At 45.4% G+C, this 25500-nt stretch overlaps 1 protein-coding gene across 1 annotated transcript; it reads right to left on the reverse strand.

Annotated features, from left to right (window-relative positions):
* Positions 1–16065: 16065 nt before the first annotated feature.
* ADAMTS1 (ADAM metallopeptidase with thrombospondin type 1 motif 1) lies at positions 16066–24669 on the reverse strand. Its single transcript, XM_074858132.1, has 9 exons — positions 23524–24669; positions 22797–23143; positions 22222–22354; positions 21644–21811; positions 21075–21361; positions 20643–20829; positions 20371–20546; positions 19301–19476; positions 16066–18925 (listed from the first exon to the last, which is right to left on the reverse strand). Exons 1-9 carry the CDS (start codon positions 24077–24079, stop codon positions 18184–18186), a joined length of 2772 nt encoding a protein of 923 aa, XP_074714233.1. The 5' UTR covers positions 24080–24669; the 3' UTR covers positions 16066–18183.
* Between the last annotated feature and the right edge of the window lie 831 nt (positions 24670–25500).

The following is a 25500-nucleotide window of genomic DNA, read 5'->3' on the forward strand; positions in this document are numbered from 1 at the left end:
GTAACAGTAATATGAAAGCCTAGATATATATTTGCGAATGAGTGAAGTCCCTGGGTGACACCTGTGTTCACCGACTAAAGCAAGATTTGGTCATTGGAAACCTACTGTGATGACTTGTAAGCAGAAAGCCTCAGCTCATTGTTCTTTCCATCTCAACACACAGGTGTGGAAACACTGAAAGAAATTTTCATTAAAATATCCAATAATAAACTGAATGGATTCATAACACTTAATGAGCCCTGTCAGAGGAGTCATTGGTCACTTACCTCCAAAGAATCCAGAAAGGAAAATGGAAATTGCTGTCTGAAACACAGGGTAAACCCAAACCATCTGACATAATCTGTCAGTCATGGTGGAAGCCAGAGGAGTGCTTAAAAGAGGATGCTCCGAAACTGTCAATAACACAGCAGGAGGGAAAACTTAGGGGCTTCACAATATGCAGGACTTGCAGGGGAGCCACCATGGGCAGCGATGGCAGAGCCTTGTTTGCCTCCTTGACATCAGTGTGGGAGAAGGGATTTAGGCAAGGAATAAGAAGTTACAAGGACTCTCTGCTACATGTGCATACAAGACAGACACTGCCCCAGTAGGAAGAGTACTGTGCAATAAGTACTCAGTTACCTAAAATTAGAACCAGTGACATGGTTAACTTATTTTTCTTCAATCTGCTGCCCTAGGATGTGCTTGATATTGAGAAGATTCATTTCTATTCTTGTATTTTGGCCTACCACAAAAAATTTTAATAAATAAATGTTGTGGCTGTGAAGTTTCCTATGCTTTTATGTAGATTCAAAATATCAGTTTGCCATACTGCATGGATAGAAGCTTATTTGAAACTGAATGCACTGGAAAATCATGCAAGACCAAGTGATGTCATATAGAATTTCATATAAGTACTGGTAAGGGGAGAATAATTATGTAACTAAGCTTCCTGCATGCCCTTCACAAACCTTTGTAACAGGAAATACTGATACCTTTTAAGGAAAAAACCACCATGGAGACTGCAAGTCAAAAGATTTTATGAGAACCATTAAAGGGCCTTTCTTCTCTTCACATCTGGCATGGCCTGTGTTGTAGATTTCATGCTGTTTAGCTAAACCCAAAAATATGGAGACATGGTTGCTTAAAATCAAGCAAATATACTATTAATGGAGTCTAGGACAATAAATGATGTATCTGTAATATTACCTCAGAGGCTGCTTATTCGTGTCTATATATCCTTTGCTTTTTACTTATTTTACTTAGCTAAAATAAAAAGTCAAAATTAAGAGTTTTTACAGTTAAAACCATTAGGTATTGGTTTAAGACTATTTAGCGAGCTGATGTGACACAATGTTGCAGGTTACATCAAATTATACAACCTGTGAAGAATTGTTTTCATTTCCCTTTCCCATATCTCACTTCCTTATTTTGTAGACTCCCATGTAATTTAAAGGTTTCTTTTCACAAATATTAATATATTATTACTTTATAGTATTTACTGGAAAAAGAAACAAATGCTCCAAAATCAAAGCCTGTCTAACCATACATGTGGTGCAATCCCCACTATTTGGCCACAGTCCTTCCATGGGCTTTTCTATTTTTAGACAGCTCTTAGCCAGAAAGAGAACTGAGGTTAATGATTGAAGGAACCATAGTATTTTGCATGAGGTTTTGGGACATGAATTTTAAAGCTTGGCTTTCATGTGTTGATGCAAAATCATTGTTTCTGCACTTGTTTCCAAAAGAATCCATTTTGCAAAACTTTTACCTCTTTGAAGGAAGTAGAATTAGGGAAGGGAAGCTGAAGATACTATGGCCTAATTCTCCTCTCAGACTTTCTACAATGTCATATTTCTCTCTCCCTTGCTTCTGAGACCATACCTTTAATGTCAGCAGGATAGGGGAATGGGGTCCAACGTCATGGAGACAGTGCGATTTGACCCTTCTCTGTGAAAGGAGGCAAGGATTTGCATGTCTGAACTTGACTGGAGGTAGCTACCTTCCACACAAAGCCTGAGCAGTGTGACCCCAGGAAGAGGAGACATAAATGAGGGGAGGCAGAAGTCTTGATGGTTTGAATTACTACGCCTCCTCAGCCACCTCCATCTTCTTCCAACATGCTTATGTTTCTCCACGGAGGATACTGGGAACTGCAGTTCTCCAAGATGCACCTAAATACATTGCCAAGAAGTGTTCATAGTGTCTTCCTAACAGGCAGGACTATCCAGAGAATGTTTGACAAGACCATGTTTTCTAAGAAGCACTAGATTTTCCTTCTTTCGTACAGACTTTAAAGTGCCCTGTAGTCACCAGTTTGGGCACACAGACTTGTCTTTCCAGAGTAATTAAGCCCCTATATGTGAACTGTCAAGTATGATTTGCTCCTTTTGCAATGGGCTTTGAACTCTATTCATGTTAGCTGTACATGGCCTGGGGCAGCCATAATGTGTGCTCAGCACCAACAAACATTTTACCTTCATTTTCACCAAAATTTAAATTGTTCCTGGGTGATCACACTGTGCTAAGGCTGGAGCGCCCCAGCTGTGGGCTGAGGCATCTCAGTGCTACGTGCCATACTGTCACAGGAAAGGACTTCCCCTGTCCGAAAGACCTGTCCTTGCCATTTGATCAAAGGGCAGTGAATATGTCAGTACTGCTCAGCCTGGAGTCGATGAACTGGAGCGTTTATTTTATGATGGTCATATGAGTTGCCAGTGTGCTCAGCATGCCGCCCAGAGCCATGGTGGATATGTCACTAATGCAATATACAAGTTGGCAGAGGGAACCTGAGACGTGGCAATATTGTGTAACAAGTTCAAATGAACTTACTGTACATGCTGTGTGGCAGATGACTGGAGATGGTAAAGATGTATCTGCAAGAGGTCTGAGATGTGATGACCACTAGCCATCTGGATAGTGCAAAACACAGACAGAAAACGCAAAATATGTTCACTGTCAGCAAGGTTTTTCTCCTCACAGAAGGTTCTGTTAGTAGGAAATTAAAACATCAACAGAAATGGATAGAAAAGCAGCACATCAAGGCCTAGTCTGTCCTATAATCCTGAATGTATAGATAGGATCCCCCAAAAGCATCTTCTATTCCACACTTCCCAAGGAGCCATTTAATTAGATTCTTCCTTCAGTGCCTGTGTAAGGAAAGGGAACCTCCCTCGGCAGTTAGTTTTACTGTTTGTTCACAGGCCTCATATCCTGCTCTGGAGCATTTGTGAAAATTTCTGTCCAACAGATTATTATTTTTTTTAAACAGCCTTGATGTTTTTCTCTAGAAAAAAAAAGTCCTCCATGTCTATCCATCACCCCTCCCCCTCCTCCAAAAGAAATATATCTCTGTTCTCAGTGCTTCCGAGTGACTCTGCCAAGGAAACTTGCCAAGGAACTGATAGTTACCTATATCTCTGTATTAAAACTTTCATCTGAAAAGCAAACTGACTGCTGGGTTTCATTAATTTGTGTTATTACCTAAGCGTTGCTTCTGTTTAGGAACAGAATTGTTAGATAGTCTCTGTACATTTTTTCCCCCCTTTGTGAAATACAGTTTACCCCTTGCCTTGCTCTCCACCCAGAAACAGCAGAAAGATACTTGTTTCAGTGCTTCCTCTATCCTAACGGACTTGGATGTTGCGTTTTCTCCTTCACGTGCACACTTTGCAGAAAATAAATACAAGAGCACAATAAAAGTGTCGTACAGGCCTACAGCCAGGTCTCTCTGCTCCACTTTTGCAGCCAAGACCCCTCTCCCCAAGGAGACATGGCCTCCTGCCTCCTCAGCCACCCTTGTCCTGCTGCTGCAAGCTATCAAACACATCACCTGCGGCCAGTAGCCCTCAAACATTTCTGCACAGGCTCCATTTTATGCTCACTGCTTTCTCTGGAGTTGCTCAAGTATGAGATAAAGTGTATCTGCCTGTGCTTGCAAAGGGGGATTGAGCCTGGCCTGGCTGATGTGGAGAGTATCCAGGAGTGGGTATTGCCTGTTTGGGTTCCCTTTGCATCACCCATGTCTCTGTTTACCTGGTTGACGTTGTCCTTCTTGACTCTACAGAGTTAATAGTAAGCCAGGTGGTCCACTCTCTTTGGCTAGGGGAAGCCAAAGAGACACAATGAGGGCAGAGATGGATCACCCCACAGCAAATACGAAGGGAAAGCAGAAGGCGCTCTTAGGTGGGTAGAAGGCAACCTAACTGCCTCTAGCCCTCCCGACAGGTTACTGTGTCCTGGTTCTCACCTCAGATCAAAGGGACGGCCCAGTCTAGAGGCCTGTGCCGGCAGGGAAGGGGAGAACGGGCAGGTGTGGCTGCAGAAGAGCCTGAGACACCCGCCCCATGCAGACATGGCATCTGTCCCTCCCTGGGCTGGGGGCAGAGGGGCCTGTGCCCAGCAGAGCACACGAGAACCAGTGGTGTCCTCTCTGAGCACCCTGCCAACCCCCTCTCTGAGTCCTGGTGTCACCCGCTGGGCATGGGAGAGGGTCAGGAGCCAAGGCGGTGAAGCCTGTCCAACCATTTATTGCAGGTGGTGGAGGAGGAGGAGGGTTACAGAGCCCAGAGCTACATAACAAATATGTATCTCTCCTTTCAGAAACTGGTGGAGATGCAAAGATAAAAAACCAGAAAGCTTAATTCTTCTAGGAGGCTGCAGGAACTAACAATATCTCATTGATTTTAAAGTAAAACTCATCCTTAATTTCAACAGGGAGTTTGAATTTTGCTTCAAAACAGATAACACATTATCTCACCCTATAAATTAACTTGCTCTCTTGCTCTCTCTCCTTTTATGTTAGCACTCTCTGCCCAAGAAAAATGCACATTTTGGGGGGGGGGGGGGGGGGGGGAGGATAAAAAGAAAGCAAGCTTTTCAGTGCAAGAAGAGAATGGAGGAGAAAGAGAAGACCATATGGCTCAGATACTATAGCTGCTTATTGTACGATATGCAGCGACAGGATTTTATGCTCTGCTGTTGTGCTTGAATAACACAAGGACATTTGTTAAAGTAATACCTATCTCATTTGAAAGAACCACTCATCCCTTGGCAAATAAAAAAATAATCTTCTCCAATTTTAAACTAAACAACACAATAAAAATAAAATGTTTGCTTATTTGTGCAACTACTGAGATGAGAAAAGGTTATAGGTTAATATTAACAATAAGGGATAAATTATCTTTATTCTGCTCTGGCCATTACAAATAGACTACTTGGTATTTCTTTTAGCACCTGCTAACAGCTTTTCAGAATTCCTTTCTAACATTTGCAACACATACACCATTGCACAATATTTACAATTCAAACAAAAAAAAGAAAGCTTCCTGCTCTCAAAAATAGTTGTTTCTGATAAAGCCACTTAAAATAATACTCTACCTCTCGGTCTTAAACTCACCAACAGCATCATTTCACCACTTATTACACACATAAAAGAGCACACAGGCTGTAAAGATAAGTACCCAAAAGGCAGGAAATTTAGTAATTAAAGACTGCATCGCAATACATCTTAACCTCCATCACTTACAGCAAACATTGCCCTGTAATTAGCTGTATTATTGTAGCACTGCAGTACAAAGCATTTTACAGGGAGAGGAAGAGAAAGCCACTGCCCCAAATTCAACCAGCTGCAGCTAATTCAAGGCTGCAGCCAACATGTCCTACTCAGGCTTTTCTTCCAAGGCACATTTCTTGCATCTGCCACCTGGGCCACATTAAACTAATCAGCATGGACTGAGCAGGGAAGGTGTAGGCAACCTCCTGACTTGGACGTCTGACCCTTGCTGATGTGCATGGCTTTCCTGGCATGCTGCTGGCTGGGGAGGAGGACACGATCATTCCCCCAGAGCAATGGAGTTACCTTGGGAACAGCCCTTGGGTTTGTGAAACAGGAGAAAAAAAGGCTCTGACCCATACTTACTGCAAAGAAAATGTCTGTGCTAAGAATGCTTCTTTGGAGACCACCTCTCTCACCTGCGCGTCTCTCTTGTCAGAGCCACTCACAAGATTTTCCAAGTCAAAAGCCTTATCTGAATATGCAGTCTTGCTCAGCTGGGATAGACCATAATTAAATACAAGCAAACTATTAAAGCTAATAAATGAGCCAAATGCTGACCCCTGCTGCCATTGCTTCCCCTCTTTCAGCAGGATAAGGAGTCTGTGAGTCTGCTGGATCTTCTTCTTCCCCATCCCAAGGACTTCCTACCCTCAGGTGATGTGGAGCACCTTCTCAGCAAAGCTGCTTCATGTCCCTGGCATGGAGGAAGCCCACCTGAACAGCCTCTGGGTCCCTCACAGCACTCTCAGAGTGGGGGCTGCCTGGCCACTTGCCTCCATTTGCCTGTGATGGAGGAAAGTGGTATAGCTCTGCATTTTCTTGCTTTTTCCCTGCAGCTGTGCCATTCTTGCTCTGCATACAATTTGAACAGATTAGGGAATCTGAAATATTTCAAACTCTACTTGATAAGTGTTTCCAGTCATAATTGTGACTTTAACAGTTCTGGGCCCAAACCTCCCTGCTGTGACTGTGCAAAGAGGAATGGACTGATCTTATTCTGCTTATAAAGGGAATCGCATTGACCTCACGTGGCTTTACTGTTATGAGTATATCCATAGGGCTGTACTCCTTAATCAAGACACTGAGGTTTGCATTTATCGTTACTCTGTAGTACTAGCAAATGCATTTCTCTCCCCAGTCTCTCTTCATCTGCCAGTATGCTATAAGAGCAAAGTGTTGTGGAAAATCACTTCATCAGGAAAGAATCAAATGCCGTTGCGAAATTTTCCTCAGAGTAATCCCATAATCTGGCAGTTCTTTGAAGAAGTCGTGCATCTGTAATGTGCAGACATCTCATTGCTAGGGAACAAAGCTTGCCTGTAATGACTATTTGATGTTAAATTTCAGCTTAAACAAGACTGCTGTAACTGTTGCTTCTGCATGACACTGCCTTCACATTTGGATTTCAAAGGATTGTGATATTAAATTGTTTAAAAATAGCATTTATTGTTTCCAAAAATAATGCTGCCATTCTCAAGATTTTAAAGTGCTGCTGACTGTGCTTTGTCTTCTGAGAGTATGTCAGCTTTTCCATCACAAACCCTGCTGAGAGCATATGGCGTGGGTTTTATTATCTTCAGCCAGCTGAAATGGCAAGTGAGGTGAAATTTTGACTCTCCTGGGTATTGGATGCTTATCTGTGTAAAGTTATGTCCATTAAGATGGTTTTAGCGGAGGCGTCAGCAAACATCATGTGCTACCCAGTTCCTGAAATATTTTGAAATCTCTCCCAGGCTTCTGATGGCCCAAATACTTAAAGGTAGTGGATAACTAACAGGGGCACAGGGACATGTAAGAGAAGATGTGTGACACCCAAGCTCCTTTGCAGCCCCACCACAAATGAGGGAGAAAAGCAGGAGTGCTGGCCTTGTGATCTCCTGCACCTCTGAGCAGCAAGGAGAGGCGGTAGAGAGAATGGAGTTATTGTCTCCCTTTTCCTCCCACCAACATGAAAACCAACAGGGAGAGGGAGACTGATTTCCTAAAGCATGCAAGAGAGAGAAAGCTATTTAATGCTCATCTGTATATAACTGGATTTGCCAACATGGCTTTAACCAGGGGAGCTATTTATGTACATGTGAAAGTGCAAACCTAATTTAGATCAGCGAATGAAATTTCCTTGTTGGTATAGCTTAGATCAGTTCTCAGAATAGAATAAAGGACTTAGGCCAGTATAAATGCATCTTCATTAGGATTTTTTGCTGTTACAGCTATAACAAATTGGGCTGTGTTTTTCTTTTCCGTGTTCTTCAAGGACATTATTATGCCAGCAATGCTTTTAAGAGCAAGCCTTACTTAGGCAGGTCTTGTGTGAGTCTGTCAAACAGCCCCTAGCAAAAGCAAACAAGCTCTCACTAGTCAGACGCGTAGGCAGACCCGAATCAAGAAGAGAACTGGCTGGCTACAATATACACCAGGCTCCACTGAAGGATAACATAAAGTAGATTTAGGCCACTTGACATTCAGCATGTCAGATACTCAGGTAGATGGAAAAAACCCATGGCCATGTGAATTGTGGTGAAAAGCTGCTAAGCAGCATGCCTGTAAGTTAAAAATTCTCCTCTAGAGTTGCAAAAATGTATGCACCAAATGCTTATCTTTTAATAGTTCAGGTCTTGAGTAGCAAATGATTTCCATTCTTTGCAGCACTTTCCTGGCATCCCAGTGACACTGAATGCAAATTGTAGGACCCATTTTCCTGGTGCTGAAAAAATCCACCATCTTTTTGTTTTCCACTACATCGCTCCCAGCACCTCTCCACAACAGGCCAGGTCTTCATGGGTGCAGAGCTGGGGCTGTCTGGATAACACCAGGTCAAACCTCACTCTTCAACCCAGTTCTGTTAAAGGACCCTCCATCGTCACTGACATTAAAAAGAAAAGTGATTCTCCCCCAGAACTGGCAGTGGAAAACACCTGGACAATAAGTATAGTAACTTTATAAAATTGTATTTTCTGTTCTCTGACACAGTGTTCCTCTTCAGGCCAAGTCACTAAAACAATTCTAATTTCTGAAGACAATTAATTAAATTTCATCCCCTCCTGATTTAACAAGGTCCTTTGTAGTGTTGCCACTGCAAAGCTGTTTGAGCTGAATGTCTGGGACGTGCTATCTCTGTTCTTGGAAGTTATGCCCTATTCATCCTTACAGGCAGTTTTGTTGCTTCACATTAGGTAGTCTGCAAATAGTCATCTGATCAACCATTTCCAATGGGAAGCTCTCTACTAGTATCTTTAGGGAATGTAGTGTGCAAACCTTGGCTTTCTTTTTTGTTATTTGAACCAGTCATTTGCATGCTGCCAGTGAGAACACGTGTCTCAAGAAAAAATAGTGATGTGTAGAATCAATGGTGCCAAACACAGAAGTTATTTCAGTAGCTCTGAACTCAGATCGGGTTCACCCTGGCTGTGGGCCATGTACGATTGTGCTTGGCCCCACGGTGGCATGCGTTTTGATCAGTCTGTGGCTCAGCAGCAGCCCTGCAGCCCAAGGGAAATGCCAGTACCTGCAGCTGGGGAAAGGGAACCTGGCTAGAGAGGCTGCTTTGCAAAACCCCAAAGCACTGCTGGCACCAAGATGATGTCATCAGCTTACTTTAAAGCAGCTGATGTTGCCAGTATCTTCATCTTCTCTTTCAAGTCTTTACATGTCTCTCTCAATACTAGAAAGTGAAATTTCCCTACTGCTGTAAGCAACCCGGAGACTGTTTCAAGTGCTCACATACCTGTCAAATTCCCAACAAATATTCTGTCAGTGTCATCCATGAACTCTGATCCAGAATCTCTTAAGAGCCCACCTCCCAGTAGGAGAGTCCAGCTGCAAAGCCCCCCTCCTGCCCTCCCAGCACTGGAGGTGTCTTCAGCAGTACTGTGTCAGTCTCTGCCTCCTCCTCCTCTGCACTACACCCAAAAGGCAGGATCCCTCTCATTCATTCCTTGCAGTTAAAGCTGTCATGCAGTGCTGAGAACATCTGTGGCACAGACTTAAATAATATCAATCTACTGATTTTTATAGTCGGACCAACAGGAATCTAATTTAAAACCAGGAATTAAGTACATGACTTAGTCTCACCAAAGCCAGTGTTCTTATGAGGGTAATATCCATTACTTCAGACTGAGCATTGGAAACAGGCTCATACAAACTTTTGTCCCTATGCAAATGGAAGCATTAGCTCTGAATTGCCTGGCTTTTGCTAGCTTATATCAGATTCAAAATTATTTTATGCATGATTTTAACATTTATATTCTTTAATGCCTCCAACCTTCTTGTCTGCCAGGCAGCTGTTTAGTGTCCTCTTGGATCCACTCCAGCTCGAGCTGAATTCAGATGTGACTTTGGGGGCTCTCCTTTCTGACATCAGCTGTTATTCCTTTAAAAGTGCAAATAAATAAAACTGTAAATTAAAAGAATCAAGAGGAAACATGTGCAGAGGTTTTTTTTAAATCTTTTTTTTTTTCTTATTATTCATCAAAGGCAGCTGAGTCCCTCTAGTGCTTCCGTGTTGTGTTCTGCACTTGTTCCAGCAGGAGAATAATGAGAAATGGAAAACATCAGTCTTCATTATTTTAGCATATTCCCAAATGTGTGTATTGGTTCCCTGGGAGAGGAAAAGGAGGTGGACATTACATTGCATTTAATTCCCTTCTAAATCTGCCCAGGCCTGATTGTGAAATCTAATTTCCAACATATGTTTCAGAAGTTTCCACAATTAACAATTCCACAGAAGTCCTTTCCTTTCCTTTCCTTTCCTTTCCTTTCCTTTCCTTTCCTTTCCTTTCCTTTCCTTTCCTTTCCTTTCCTTTCCTTTCCTTTCCTTTCCTTTCCTTTCCTTTCCTTTCCTTTCCTTTCCTTTCCTTTCCTTTCCTTTCCTTTCCTTTCCTTTCCTTTCCTTTCCTTTCCTTTCCTTTCCTTTCCTTTCCTTTCCTTTCCTTTCCTTTCCTTTCCTTTCCTTTCCTTTCCTTTCCTTTCCTTTCCTTTCCTTTCCTTCCCTTCCCTTTCCTTTCCTTTCCTTTCCTTTCCTTTCCCTTCCCTTCCCTTCCCTTCCCTTCCCTTCCCTTCCCTTCCCTTCCCTTCCCTTCCCTTCCCTTCCCTTCCCTTCCCTTCCCTTCCCTTCCCTTCCCTTCCCTTCCCTTCCCTTCCCTTCCCTTCCCTTCCCTTCCCTTCCCTTCCCTTCCCTCACCTTCCCTCACCTTCCCTCACCTTCCCACTTCCACTTCCACTTCCACTTCCACTTCCACTTTCTCACACACTTTTATCTTTATGAAAAACTTATAATAAAAGTTTGGCCTCTGGAGTTAATTCAATATATAATTAAGATTTAGATTAAACAAAAGAAGGCAAGCTTTTCTTTTGTCTCTCAGATTTAACCAGTGCTGTCCTAAATCATGGTGGGTGCAAGCACGCGCTTAAGTATCCCATTGATTCAAAGCTGTACCTGCAAGACATCTTTATTTTATTAAAGTAGTTACAGACAAGGGCAGTTTTGTGACTCGGTTTAAAGAGTACTTCATGTTTTTTCTGCTTAAGTTTAATTACTCAAAGCTCTTGGTAGGCAAAAGTGGATTTTACGTGTGAGAAACATAAGAGGTACAGACTTTAGTAGAATGTGGTCAATATCTGTGCAATTTTGAAGGCATTTCTAATATAAAGGGTGCCCTGGTGATGTCAGATTTAGGCACTGCCCATCTGTCAGACATTGCAGAATCACCCACTTTTTTTGTGCTTAGCTGTGCCTTCAGTGTATGACTTTGAGCATCCCTCTTTCTTGATATTGCAGCATCCATGTTTTTTGCCAGTCTGGCTGTCAGAAAATTGAAGAAAACCGAATAAGAAAACCAGAAGTGAGTTGCTTTAAAGCTTCATATTTTTGATGGCATTTGCTTTCACTTGGAATAAAAAATTAGAAAAGATTACCCATTAACATGTGTTGCTTGACAGAGAAATTTTTAATCCAAATAATTGAATATCAGTTGTTTTCTCATCCCTAATTTCATCTCCAGTTTTGTATGTGAAAAATCTTGCAAAGTGGCAGTATATATTTAAATTGTCTGGGAGAAGACAGGCATATTGTCTTAGTTACACTGAAAAATATATCGGTGCACAATTAAAATGGCCACCGCTTTCAGCTTGCCTGATTATAATCTCTACCATATGACTCCCATCTTCCTTTAGCTCCAATTGTTCCTACTATGTTGGAACAAGCAGCTCCTTTTTGTGCTTGTAGGAAACTGTATTATAGTTGAGTGCAACTATCTCCAAGATTGGAGAAAATGCTGATATTCAAATGGAATATCTGGGAAGAATCATGAGCTGGTAGAAACTCAAATTAGTTTTGTAGCATTCTTACACAGGAGTAGAGTATATTAAGGATGACAGGCTTTGCACTGGGTCAACTTAGATGTGAGGTGCTTAAATTTAAATATTGTCCAGGCATCTGGGATCTCATTAGCTTACGGTCATAGGCTGAAACATGACAAAGGACTATCCTTTATCACATTGACACTATCAAGCACATGTAGCCAGCCTACAGTACTGTATGAAACTGTACTTCTATTGCCCAACATTAAATCTCTTTTGCACAAGACCCTCTTACACTGTCAGGTACCGTAAAATAGATCTGCAAGCCCAAACAATGCTACTTTCATCTTCAGCAATAATCAGTCTGCCTCGGGCTTTGGGAGCCAAAGCATTTGTTAGAACACCATGTTCATAGCACCACTTGTTGTGAACATGATAACTATGTTTTGACTTCCCTTCTGTTGATATAGGTTGTTTTGTGATTTGAGGGGGAATATCAAACATGAATGCATGTTTGTAGCTGCTGTTCTACTAGGAAAGCATCAAGATTTGGTGCTGCCATGGAAGAGCTATCAAGCGGGTGCTGCTAGGAGAGGTAGCAATCTCCCGGTCCATTCTTTTTCTGCCTCCACATGTTATAACAGTGCACTCTATTTACGCAAAATAGGGCAAATTGCAAATGTTTATGCAAAATGAGGGTGATTGCTGAATGTTTACTTACACTCCTGTTGTAGCCTCTGTTTTCCACAGGTGTGGGGGAAGGTGATGGGTTTGCTATATTTGGATGACCTTTTCCCTGCTAGGGAAAACTTTTCACCTGATTATACCACCCTCTTTGTCTTGAGGACTAAGCAGTTGTGACCATATCACACAGGATTTGGTCTTTGCTCCAAATGGTGGTTGGTAGGCATGTTTGCAATTGCATGGGATGAAAAGCTTTCCCAGGTGTACGAGGTCTGGAATAATGTTGGGCTGTTGAAGCAAAGCTGTGCAACCAATTTCATAGCCAGCTGATGAGCAAAAGCCAGACATTACAGTGGGAGTGTTTGCTGAGGTGTCTGGGCTGTTCTTCTGAAGCTGTCTTTCTGACTTTCTTCACAAGTATTTTCTTCTCCATTCCCTAACCTAGCTAGTGGGTTAAGATATTTAGTGTAAAATTTTCCCCCACCTAGATCATGTCACCTATTTGTCCTACAACATTCAACAAATCACATTACTTTGCATCTGCTTACCCACTTGTGATGTTGCAATGATAAAAGCAAAGGTCTCACTTGTTTTTCTGTACAAGGTGTGCCAGACTTTTACCGAAACATGCAGTGCTTGGAGATGTTGATTTGAATGAAAGCTAATGTGGAACTACAAACAAAGGAATCCAGTTGTCACGTTACAAACTATGTGGAGCTGCGTTTCAAAAAGTGAAATGCCAGCTTTGCTAGTACGTGGCAAATCAGAGTGTTGTTCCTATACATATCTCTAGGACCTTTATGCTCTAAGTCAATGTCCTGACATCAAAATTAAAGCTCCAAATATACTCAGGCAACTGATGGCTCTGAGATGCAGGTATCAGATGCTAAAGTATATACCAGTTCTAGACAATTTCCAGATTTTTCCATACCGGAATTATTTATTTACTCTGAAAGCTCAAACAGAACCAACTTCTATAATAGCAACCAAACTTTCTTTGCTTTGAAACCACATATATTACAATAAGTGGCAAAATAGTTATTATTTGGGCCACACCAGCATCTCTTATTTTTACAACAACAGTTGGACTAAAGAGAGGGGAATGTAGCAGCTGAAGAACCCTATCACCTACTGGGTTCTTTTTTCCTATTTACTGTTAATACAATTTCAAGCAGTAAATCATATTATTTATGATTTTAACAGTGCCACAGGAAAACAACTATTCCAAATTTGCTAGTAGCACCATTTACAGTGTTTAGCCAGCACAGATACCACAATTTTATATCTAATCAGCCTGGAAGGTAGTTCTCCAGCATAACTGTTTTCCTCTTCAAACTCCTAGTTATTTTCTGACTTAGTGAAATCTGAAGATTGAGTTCTGGAGATCTAGCCCTCAGACTGGATTTCTGCCCCAATGCCAAGGCCACTGAAAGGCTGGAAAGAGTTTTTCCTCAGTCTCATGATGCCTGAAATGGCAAAGAACTACACACTACGTTGCTTCCATTTGCCTCCCTCTGCCAACAGAGACTTTAGCCTTACCAAGAACTGAAAGATCACTCAGCCTAGAAAGCAATGAAACCAAGGGTGATTAAGGGAGACACATTTCATTCATTTAGACATCTGTGTCTCGCCACACCTCTGAAAATACTTGAAGATACAGATTTCATCTACCAAGCCCACGCTACTCAGCTAAACCCATTTATCTTATGACACCAAAATGTTAAAAAAACAGGCTATAGCATCTGGCTTCTCTGAACCTGGGAGGAAGCCAGGCAAATTTGGCTCCAAACTGAAGTGAGGTTTGTCCTCAGCTGAAATGCTGGGCGCTGGAAACCTCCCACCCAACCTGTCAAGCTGGACAGCTGAGACAACCTGGTTGAAAACAACAATCTTCATCTAGGGTCTGAAGCTCATCTGGGTGTCAGTGGAACCAGTGGTCCTGGCTCAAGGACAGAACGCCTGGGCTGTCAGAAAGCACCAGCTCTTACAGTCACCCCAACACAAGCTTCAGAGCCACTTCTGCTCCCGAGAGTGCCTTATGAGTCAGTAATAAATGTTGCAATTCCTGCTCACAGCAAGGAACTTGCAGACAAAAAGCACTTAACTATCCAGTCCTTTGTTACAAAAGCTATAAATTGCCAGACTCTTGGTGCAGGGGATGTGTTTAATTGTGGTCTTGATTGCTACACAGTTAAACAATGCTCCCCTGGTTTTGCTTGTTTCCCTTTGCTGGATCACCCAGAGCAACAGACTTTCTTGTAACTAAAGGGCATTTTGGAAGGGAGCAGTTCTTTGGCTGCCTTGCTTAATTAATACATTATTTGGAGCATGTTCTTTATAACCCAGCTCTATTAAAAATAGGATATAATTTCATGAACCATATTACTATATAACAGACACAACTGCTGAGAATTCATGAGCTAGTCAAAGAAAAATACATAGTCAGTAAACTTGGAAATGCAGTCTTGGCCAGCTGCGCTACAAATATGGGTAACGAGTTGACCTGCTGCTGCTATGTTTATGCTCTAAAGAAATGAATGCCACCATAGAAAATAGGCTGTCATTATATCATAACTTTTTATTAGTCCATCACTCATTTTATTATGCAGTCATTTGCAAGGGTGTAAAAAAAAAAAAAAGTTGATGTTATTGCCATTTGTTATGGTAAAATACCGAATGTGTTTGATTTCCCTCATGCCCTCTGACTCTGCACTTAGCTCTGGTTAACCACGGAGCTGACGGATCTAATCTAGGTAATGCTGGCTGAAGCATTTTGAAAATGCAGAACACATCAGCACCTTTTTGTAAAAAAGGGGGAATTTGCTGCATTTGATCAGATCCAAATTCCCTCAGCGTGAAATGCAGTGGCTGTGAAACACCATTTTTCTCTCCCAAGAGCCTCCTTAGGTGCTACTGCAAGAAGTGAGAGTACCTCAGCACCTTGGGCTTGCTTTGATACGGGTAGGTCTGGGAGAATCTGTTTCCTCTGCGGGGCTTTCTTAGCTTTGCCTTGAATGTTTCTTCTAGACTGATGAGAGCAAATTTGGGTGATCACTATCAACCAGCAGTTGTGGGACCTTGCCAATTCTGTAGATACGGCAGGGTCTTGCAGTTTCAGGACTGTAGCTCCTTAGGCTCTTAAACAGAGAGTGTTTCAGGCAACACCAACAGCTACGTTAGGACGTGAAGTCTACAAAGAGTAAGAACAACAGCAGAAAATGAAAAAAAATGCATTTTTTTTTCTCTTGAAAATGTATGTATTCCTATTTTGACTATTTTTGTAGTAAAAAATACATGTACATATACATATGTACAAATAAATATTTGTTGTATTTATAAATACTTTTAAGAATTTATAAAACCAGAAAGTGATTGGCTCCCTCCTAAATGTCAGAAGTAATATGTTCCCCAGTATTTTTGCATGTCAAAGACAAAGTAACACTCAATGAAGTGTGACGTGATGAGAATTCTTCTATGTGCTTTAGAGGGGCCAGGATTTTATCCGTGGAAGAAAGCGGGAGCTATTTCTGCAAGACAGAGTCCAAACATTGGCAAAGGAAGTTTTAATAGATTTTTACATGACACAAAGCCAAAAGTATTCATAAATGACTGATGTCTCAAATTCCATGGCAAAAATCCTACCAAGTTCAACAGAAGATTTTCCCTCAACTGCAGTGGTCATGAGATCAGAAATGAGGGAGCAAAAATCAGTTTCTTGATGCTTAGGATGTATTTTAACGTTCTAAAACGTGTTACCAACAGCATTAGAACAGCTCATTCATACAGTACTTCTAATTAGAAAAGCATGATCAGGAGGCCCTCCAGAAATTTGTGAGGGAAATCTCTGACTGCTAGTTAATGGTTTTAAATTTTGAATGCTTCTTTCCCAGTAGGCTAAGGTTAAGTGGAGCAGGTAAAACTGCTACTTTTGTACATATTTTGTTGGTTATAAACACCACTGACAGCAATACTCCCTCTGTAAGCAGTTATTAAAAGCAGTGGCATCAGTCTAGTTGCACTCCATTTTTTTAAAAGATGAAAACAACAGTGCTGAGCACCCTCTTAGTGGTTAAGTAATAAAATACAAAATTACCCCTTTTAACGTGGTATATTACATTATGGGTAGAGTTTTCCAAACCCCTTCACTAACACAGTCAATTAGTAGCCTAAGCTACCAGTCATTTTGAAAAATGTGGTTTAGCTTTTTTTGTAACATTGCCTTAGATTCCAAGCTCTTTTCGCTCGATGGACTAGTTTTACTCCAGGGAAATAAAGACGCTCCATTTCCAAAATTTATAGGGTTCATTTATTACCTCTAGTAACATATTATACTGTATAAATACTCTATCCTTGTTATATGTCCTTTTAAAAAAGCGATAACTTAGAAGATCACATTAGACAAGAAGTATAAAAATAAATACGCTCATTATATGCATTTATTACAAATTATAACCCTTCTCAGAAGGGAAAGAAATATGAAATACTTATAAAGTATATAAAATCTATAGTAATATATTTTACTATATACATATGGAAAGCCATATTCTCTCATTGTCTATGGACTGGCACAAACTTTAATTATATGAACGTTGGCGTATTGCTGTGGATGGACCTGCTATCCTTCAGCTTTGTCTTCCCGCCTTATCAGTGATTTGAGCACTACGAACCCATCAGAGCCCACATAGGAGAGGTTCCCATTCGTAGCGGGATTTCTTTGATCTTTTTTTTAACTCAAATGCAAATAATTTCCATTGGCTGGGGTAAGGTAAAAGATTTGAATGTGAAAGCATGACTCACATGCTCACAAATGCCAGCAGTCTGTTTGACAGGATGGTGGGACCAAGCTCAAATCAGAAAAGTCAGTGGAAGGTATGCAGTAGGCACAAAGAGCAACTGTTCAGAGACGCTACCTGCTCCATGAAGCTTTCCACTTTTTCTGGCCTCTGGATTACATACATCACTGCAACAGCATCAGAGTGGATGACAAAAATGGACAGGCACATTGGGATGACATAAAGATACTTTAAAAAAATGACATTCTAGTTATTTGTGGAGTTGACTGACTGTTCTTGGTATTTCTTACTCTTTACAGGTAGAGAATATGGCTTTATTTTTATATAAAACTATTCTCTGAAACAATAGCAGCCATGAATGACATAGTTAAAGCTCCTTTTCCAATCCTGTTTTTTGCCCTTCGTGAGGTAGGTAAGCCCTGACCAATTATTTTAAGCTATCTTTTCCACTCCCCTTTCCCTCCCCTTCCTAGGCATGGGGACTTGATCAGTACCACAATATAAATCCAAAAGAAGGGAGAAATTACCGAACTCCAAAATCTTTGCTTAAATGTGTTTTGGCCACCGCTTATGTTTTGTTTAATTTGTAACAGGCTTAAAAAAAGGCAATTATAATGCCCTCGGGCCTTTTCTGCTAAAGACGAGTGAGTGACATGGGTCTGCTATCCTATCAAATTTTCAGTTGGCAGGGTATTTTTAGGATGCAACGCCAACTACAGCTATTTGCACTGTCCCACCTCAACGGATCCTCACCATGAATTTTGTATGCAAAAACACATGCGCTGCCTCTAGCCCTCTTTTTATCAGTGCATTTTTCTGAAGGAAAAAAATAAAATAATAAAAAAAAAATTTAGCTTTCCCAACTTATACTATTTAACTGCAGTCCGTAACATTGCAGAAGTCTATTAGGTGTTTTGGTTTCTTGGAAGGCTCACAGCTTTCTTGCGGCAGCACGCTGCCGTCGTAAGAAATACATTTCAACAATCTCTTCTTGAAACCTTTCCCGCACGTCTTAGAGCAGGGCGACCAGTCCCCCAGCTGCCACTGCGGGCAGGGCACGTCGGCGCAGGGACGGACGTCGCTGGGCTTCAGCTCCCGGGCGCAGTCGGTGGCCGGCCGCCCCCGGGGGTCCCGGCACTCCACCGCCCGCCGCTGCCAGCCTGAGCCGCACGACTTGGAGCACTCGCCCCACTCCTCAATGACCCACTCGGAGGAGATGATCTCCCTGATGGCGTTGAAGGACTCTTTCTTTCTGCTGGGTGCCTTCTCTGATCCAGGCTGCGTGGGCTTCTTCACGAAATAGGTGAACTTGATCTTGGGCTGTGGCAGGTCCCCTACAGTGAGGACCTGGATGGTCAGAGGCTCCTTCAGAGGGCTGAAACTGCGGATCCTCTCCAGGGCAGCAGATGAGCCGCTGTACCTCAGCACGCTGCCCTTGTAGGTGATGTCCTGCTCCAGCGTCGACAGGGTATAATCGCCGTTGAGGACGTAGGTGCCATCTGCGGCTTTGATGGCGAGGAAGCTGCCATCATGCCTTGCGCCCCTGTGGTTTCGCTGCTTCACCTCGATGTTTGTCGCACCGGCTGGAATGGTGACGACGTCATGGTAGCCGGGTCTGCTCAAGAGAAAAGAGAAAGACTGAGTCCTCCGCTCTTCCCTGGGAAAGGGAAGAAGCTGCCCGGCACAAGACTGAATTTCATTTGAAGCCAAAGCGTTAAGCTCATGAGCTGCCGACCTAATTGAATTAATGGATTAAGGGATTTGCAAAGTCACATCCCACGTTATTGCTACATCAGAGGCGTGCCCACATGTAAGGGGCTTGCTTTCGTTGGGATCTCACTGTAAGTTATTCTTCAGTCAGATGGCTCTGACAGACCAAATCTCAGTTCCAACGATACACTGGGGCAACATCTCACTGACTCGGAAACCCAAAGCTTACACCAACAAAACATTCACCAGAACAAAATAATAGCAGCAGCCATATACTCACTTTGCTCTAACAAGTGTGCCAGACACTTTCTTGCAAGTGGATCCATTGCCACCGCAGATACCACATTTGTCAAACTTCTTATTGGATCCTATCATACGGTCACAGCCAGCCTTTACACACTGTCCCTGGACGCAGACGGAGGTGGAATCGGGGCTACATGGGGTACCATCTACAACCTTTGCAGGAAACAAGCAGTAGGGCATTTGATTAGAAGATGCACGTTGCTTTGAAATTGTGTAATAGAGACACATACAAAATGCAAAATATGGACAGGTGGAAGACCTGCAGCACCCATATTTTCAGGGCTTTTGAAACTAAAAACCAAAGCAGCTCATAGACAGTTGAAGGTATGTTGTGCTACTTCATCTCACTTGCAAAGATGATGCCATGGGGACAGAAGAAAACAACCAATTTTAGTTTTCATTAACAGCGCCCCCCCCAAAACCCCCACAGAACTGTTTTACTGATTTCATATAAAGAAAGAACATTGCTTTCTAACGTCACTAGAAGGTAGTCATGTCCTCAAAGTACAGGACCAAAATGGCTTTTAATGGTGTTCAATGTATCCTTTATTTCCAGGAGTACTGCTCTACAAAAAACATCTGTGTCATCACCCTGGTAGTTATTGGCTCTCAACATCTATGACAGTGAATTCAAGTAGCTATGCAAGACGAACATTTTTCCTTTTGTTTATTTTAAGCTGTCAGCATATTAGTAACTGGTATGCGAAAGCACCAATGTTTTGGCAAAGAACCCCCACAGTTTTCCAAACATATCTCAAAGTAATCAAATTGGTGGAAGGAGAGGAAAGGAAACTAGGGTGGAGTGGGTAGAAGAGGTGGTACGTGTGAAATAACTGATAGGACTGTGCCAAGATATTTAAAGCATGCTTGCACTGATCAAGCTGTACATGTAGGAAGGGAAGAAGGAAGAATCTAGCTTAAATAAGAGAAAGACACAATTTCAGATTTCTGTATTGCTTGATTCTTAACTTCACATGAAGAGTTAGAGTAAATAAAAATCCTACTCCTGATTAGATGGAAGAGGTATAGTTTTGAGTTTTGAAATACCTTTGGCTGTAAAACGAAGAAGTATCCTGTTCCTTTTGCTCGGCAGACCAGCTTGCATCTGTCCTTCGGAGAGACACCGGCAAACTTGGGTGTCCACTCCACTGCAGGTCCACTTCCAAAGGGAGACTTGGAAAACTCATTGTGCTTTTCACATTGTTCCTCCCTAAAGGTTTTACCTGCAAAGGAGACAGGTGGACATCAGATCATCTTCTGTACATGCTCCTCCTCCACAAGACACCCTTCCTCCACCTTAAAAATGGGGAAAAGATTACCATCATTGTCCGGACAGTCCTCGATGTTACATGATCTGTATTGCACCCGCTTCCCTTCACAGTATTTCCCCCCATTCCTCGGGATGGGGTTGTCGCACTCCCTGAAGGAGTACTGCACTCCTCCACCGCAGGTCCGAGAACACTCTCCCCACGCCCCCCAGGACCCCCAGCTTCCATGCACCGGTGTCTGGAATGACAAGCAAAAGCAGATCAAAAAAGTTAATACAATAAAAGCTAAACAAAACCAAACCACAAAACCCACAATCACGCTCACTTTTACCTAAGCCACTTGTAAAAAAACCCCTCTAAGTTTGTTTCATTAGCTATCTGCCTCCATTTATTCAAGCTCTTTTAACTGATTGCTCCCAGTAAAGCATTATCCGTGCTACTGTGCAACCCACGATATATTCTGATTTCTTTTTTAGTACTTACATCATAATGCTTCTTCTCGGTTTTATTCACACACTTGCCATTCATGCACCACTTCCCTTCCCCGCAACTGGTGCCGTCTGCCCAAGGGAAGTGTTTGGTTTGGCACACAAGAAGTCCTCCAGAAGTGCCAGTACACCACAGCGTCGTACACGTACTGGCTGCATCAGGGCAGTGCTTGGACTCATCTCCAAATGTAAACTGGCACTGCCTGTTGGCATCGTACAACGTGCCAGGCAAGTCAGAAGGAAGCTGGATGGGTTTGTGGGGCTTGTCCAACAAACACTCACCTGAAAAGGAAGGGAAAAAAAAAAAAAAAAAAAAAGGCAGACAATGCTGTCAGTGAGTTCAGATTCAAGCATTTGCTTTGTAACATAAGTCTCTGAGGCAGTTTGTGCCACCCTTTTTGCAAAACTAAGGGTCTTCTAAATTCACTGGCAGCATGTAAAAGGTTAACTCCATGCTGCAGCAGAAAGCACTCCGTTAAGAAAAAGGAAAGAAAAAAAAAAAAAGCAAAGCAGTAAAGCACAAGAGCTTAAATGCCACATGAATGGAAAGCTTAATAATCTTACCATGACCGTTATCCAAAAATGTTGTAATCATGTAGGCACTACATGGAGACCATGGCTGGCTGCGATCCAGGTTGGAAAGCATAGATGCCATCATGTGGAAATCCCGGCTTATTCCATTAATACCAGCACACTGCTTTGCATCGTCATGAGGCATGTTAAACACGTGGCCTTAAAAAAAAAAAGGAAAGTTGGTGATTTTAGGAAGTCTGTCCTATGCATTACCAACACTATTTTAAATATTACTTTACAGCTGCTCATAGCCTGGTCTTTAATTAATACCCTGAATCTGAATACTGCCAAACTTTAAGCAGATAGCACTGTATCTTCACTCCCCTCACAGGCTTCTCACATGCTTTTTTTCTGCAGTCAGTCAAATACACAGCTCTTGCAGACAACGCCGTGCAGACAGGATTTGCTTTGCACAGTTCAACCCTGCTAGAAGGCAAAGCTTTGCCTCCTCCCGACTGTGCCGGGGAGCTCAGGGCGAGCCCGCGGTGTGGGCTGGGCTGCTCTTTGCTTTACGGCATCGAGCTGGCTTCAATTAATCACGTGAAATGGCCTTTCAAAGTTTCAAGTACCTAGTTCGTGGGCTGTTGTAAAGGCAGCCTGCAAACCATCGTCTTCTATGATAGAGCAACTGCGGTTTAGATCACAAACTGTTCCCACATCAGCCATCCCAAGAGTATCACATGTCTTGGCACCGCAGAGGTCCTGTAAAAAAAGGCAGTTTCATTATTAATCAGATCAGAGACTTAACCTTGGCAAGAAGCATCCAGCCCTGGCAGTTTGCCTTTACTTATGGAAAGAGCATAAATATTCAGCACTTCAATGGGTATGATGGCAAAAATCTGTCTTTGGAACATACACAAGGGTTACACGTAGAAATAAAATGCATAATTTCCATACTAAATCTGCTAAAAATATATGAGGCAGAAATGCATTGCACATACTGTGAGTTTCACCTGAGACGGTGCAAACAGCAAAATAAATGACTAAATAAAAAGCAGTTCATTTCATTTTTAGCCTACTTTGCTGAAGCTGCAATGACACAAGACTGCCTCTGAACACTTTTACGGAGGTCTCCTGGCAGAGGGGGCCTCCGGGGGTAGGGAGCAATGGGCGTGGGGATGGATTTGACCTCCGCGTCCCTCACCTGCCTGGTGAAGAGGATTGCCGTGTCGTAGTGCTCCGCGTGCCGGTCACTGGGCGGGTTGTGCTGCTTCTGCCAGCTGCAGAAGTTTCTCAAAGTCAGGGCCGCGTTGGAAGAGATGTCGGGTCCCTTCCGCTCCTCGTAAATGACCATGATTTTCACCACCACGAGGCTGATGGAGTTGCGGATGCTGGGGTGCTTGTACAGCTTGGCCGCCACGGAGAGCAGCGTCAGGAGATAGTGCTTCAGCCCGCTGCCGTGGAACTCGGCCATGGACTGGTCAGCTACCAGCATGGTCTCCACGTAGCGGGGGCTGGACACGAACCTTTTCTTCCTTCTGCTTCTCGTTTCTGCATGCAAAAAAGAGAGGGAGAGGGAGGGAAAGCGCAGGTGAGCACCGCAGGAGAAACGCCGTTGCAAGAGACCACCGTGAGGAGCCCAGACCCCACCGACACTCCAGATGTGCACCCCAGGGCAGCGCCCCACGGCCCCGCGCCCGCTCCCGCCCCCAAACCTCGGCTGCATAACCCCCCTAGACGGCCACCGGGCGGAGGGGCGACACCCGCACCCCGGTGGGAGCACCCCCGGCCTCCCCTCGGGGTGGGGGTGAGGGGGAGGCACCGGCCGGGGCCCCGCCGGGGCCGGGGCGCAGGTGGGCGCAGGGCGCGGCAGATGCCCCCTCCCCTCTCCGAGTCCCCCCGCGGAGGGCGGCGCGGCGCCCCGACGGTACCTGCGTGCCCGGGGGGCTCCGGCGGCCCCGGCGCCGCCGCCGGCTCCGTCCCCGCCTCGGCCTCGGCCACGGCGCAGCGGGCGGCGGGGGCGTCCCGGCGGGTCCCGCGGAGGCGGAGGAGGTGGGCGCCGCGGCGGTGCGCGGTGCCGGGGGCCGGCTGGATGAGGTACTGCCGGCCCCGCAGGGAGAAGGCGCCGCGCATCCCCGCGCAGAGGCTGAGGGCGGCGGCGGAGCTGGGGTCCCGGTTGACGGTGCCGGAGTAGAAGCAGCGGGAGAGGTCGTCCTCCGGCGGCGGCGGCGGCGGCCCGCCCAGGTACTGCAGGGTGAAGTCCGGGGCCAGGAAGCTGCTGTCGGGCTCCAGCTCCAGCGTCAGCCGCTCGCCGAAGGCCTCCAGGCGGAAGCGCTCCCGGCCGCCGGCAGCGCCCAGGCGCCGCGGCAGCACCAGCGCCTGCCGCTCGGCGGGGCGGTGGGCGCCGCACGGCCCCAGCAGCGCCGCCAGCACCGGCACCAGCAGCGCGGGCACCAGCGGCAGCGGCAGGCGCCCCCGGGTCCTCATCGCGGCCGCCGAGCTGTGGCCGCTGGCTTGGCGGAGCCCTTTTTATTGACTTGGGTTTATATATATATATTTTTTTTTTTTTTGATTTTTTGCTTTCAGGTTTTGGGGGTCTCTTAGTTTCTTTCTGCCGGCGGAGGGGCGGGGAGGGCCGAGCGGGCGCCGGGTCCCGCGGTCACTGCAGAGGCGACGTCGGCTTCCCCATGGCCGGGGCGCGGCGGCGGGGAGGGAGGGTCTGCGAGGGGAGCAGCCGTTCCCCTCGGTCCGTCTCTCTGTCTGTCTGTCCTCTTTCTCTCGCTGCCGTTTCTCCTTCCCGCCTCCTCCTCAGCTCTCCCCAGCAGCCGCGGTCAGGGAGGAAGCTCCGGCGCGTCTCCGCTCGCCCCTCCGGCAGCCCCGGGACGGTCCCGCCTGCACTTCCACGGCCCCGCGGGGCGGGGGGAGGCAGCGCCGAGAAGCCTCCCGTCCTTGCAGAGCGGAGCAGAAAACGGAGCCAACGCCACCCCAGCCCTCCGCGCCGGCCCGCCCGGGCCCCTTCGCCGCGCTCCGGGCGCCTCCGCCGTGCGGGGTGAGTGCGGCGGCCGGGGCGGCCGCTGCCGCCCTTTATGGGGTTTGCCCGGGCCGCCCCCACCCCCGGCGCGGCCCGCCGCCCCCCGCCGCGCCGCCCCTCGGCCCCGGGCCGCTGAGCTCACTGCGTGCGTAACGCGGCCGCGGGCGGCCCCCGCCCCCCCCCTTCCCTTCCCTTCCATTCCCATCCCCCCCACCGCCCCCGACGGGGCGGGACGGGGCGCGGCGCGGCGGGCAGGACCCGGGGTCGGCCCTTGGCTGCCGGGCGGGCCGCGGCCTCTCCGCGCCCCCGCGGCTCCCCCTCCCTCCCCGGCCCGCCCGGCGGCGGGGTCTCCTTCCCCCTGGCCCCCGGCTCTGCGCGGGGCGGGAGGGGAGCGCCGCCGCCCCCGCCGTCACCCCGCGCTCAGCCCCGCGCCGCTCCGCGGGGGCGCACGTCGCTCGCTGGAGCGCCCGGATGGGCCGCGGGCGGCCGCCTCCCCCCCGCCCCCGCCCCGCCGGCCGGGGCCCGGGTCTCCGCCCGGGGCAGGTGAACGGCCCGGAGCTCCTGCGGGGAGGGAGGGAGGGAGATCCCTGGCCACGCTCGTGGCTTTTCCTTTCTCTTTTCTTTTTCTTTTTCTTTTTTTTTTTTTTTTTTTTAAATAAGCAATTCTTGCCCTTTCACGGCCCTAACAGCTACAGTCAGCTGTGCACCTGTACTTCTGGGAAATGGTTCCTTTTAAATCACTTAAACAGACATTTACGTAGGTGCAGCCAATATTTTCCTTTGAAGCCATAACCTGCCGTAGTGGTACGGCTAATCCACTTAATTCTTTATATGCAACACGCGTGCGATGTGCGCAGCTCGAGCAATACTTCCTTCT

The sequence above is a fragment of the Strix uralensis genome, chromosome 2 (genome assembly GCF_047716275.1).
Source record: "Strix uralensis isolate ZFMK-TIS-50842 chromosome 2, bStrUra1, whole genome shotgun sequence".
In the NCBI taxonomy this organism is placed as follows: domain Eukaryota; kingdom Metazoa; phylum Chordata; class Aves; order Strigiformes; family Strigidae; genus Strix; species Strix uralensis.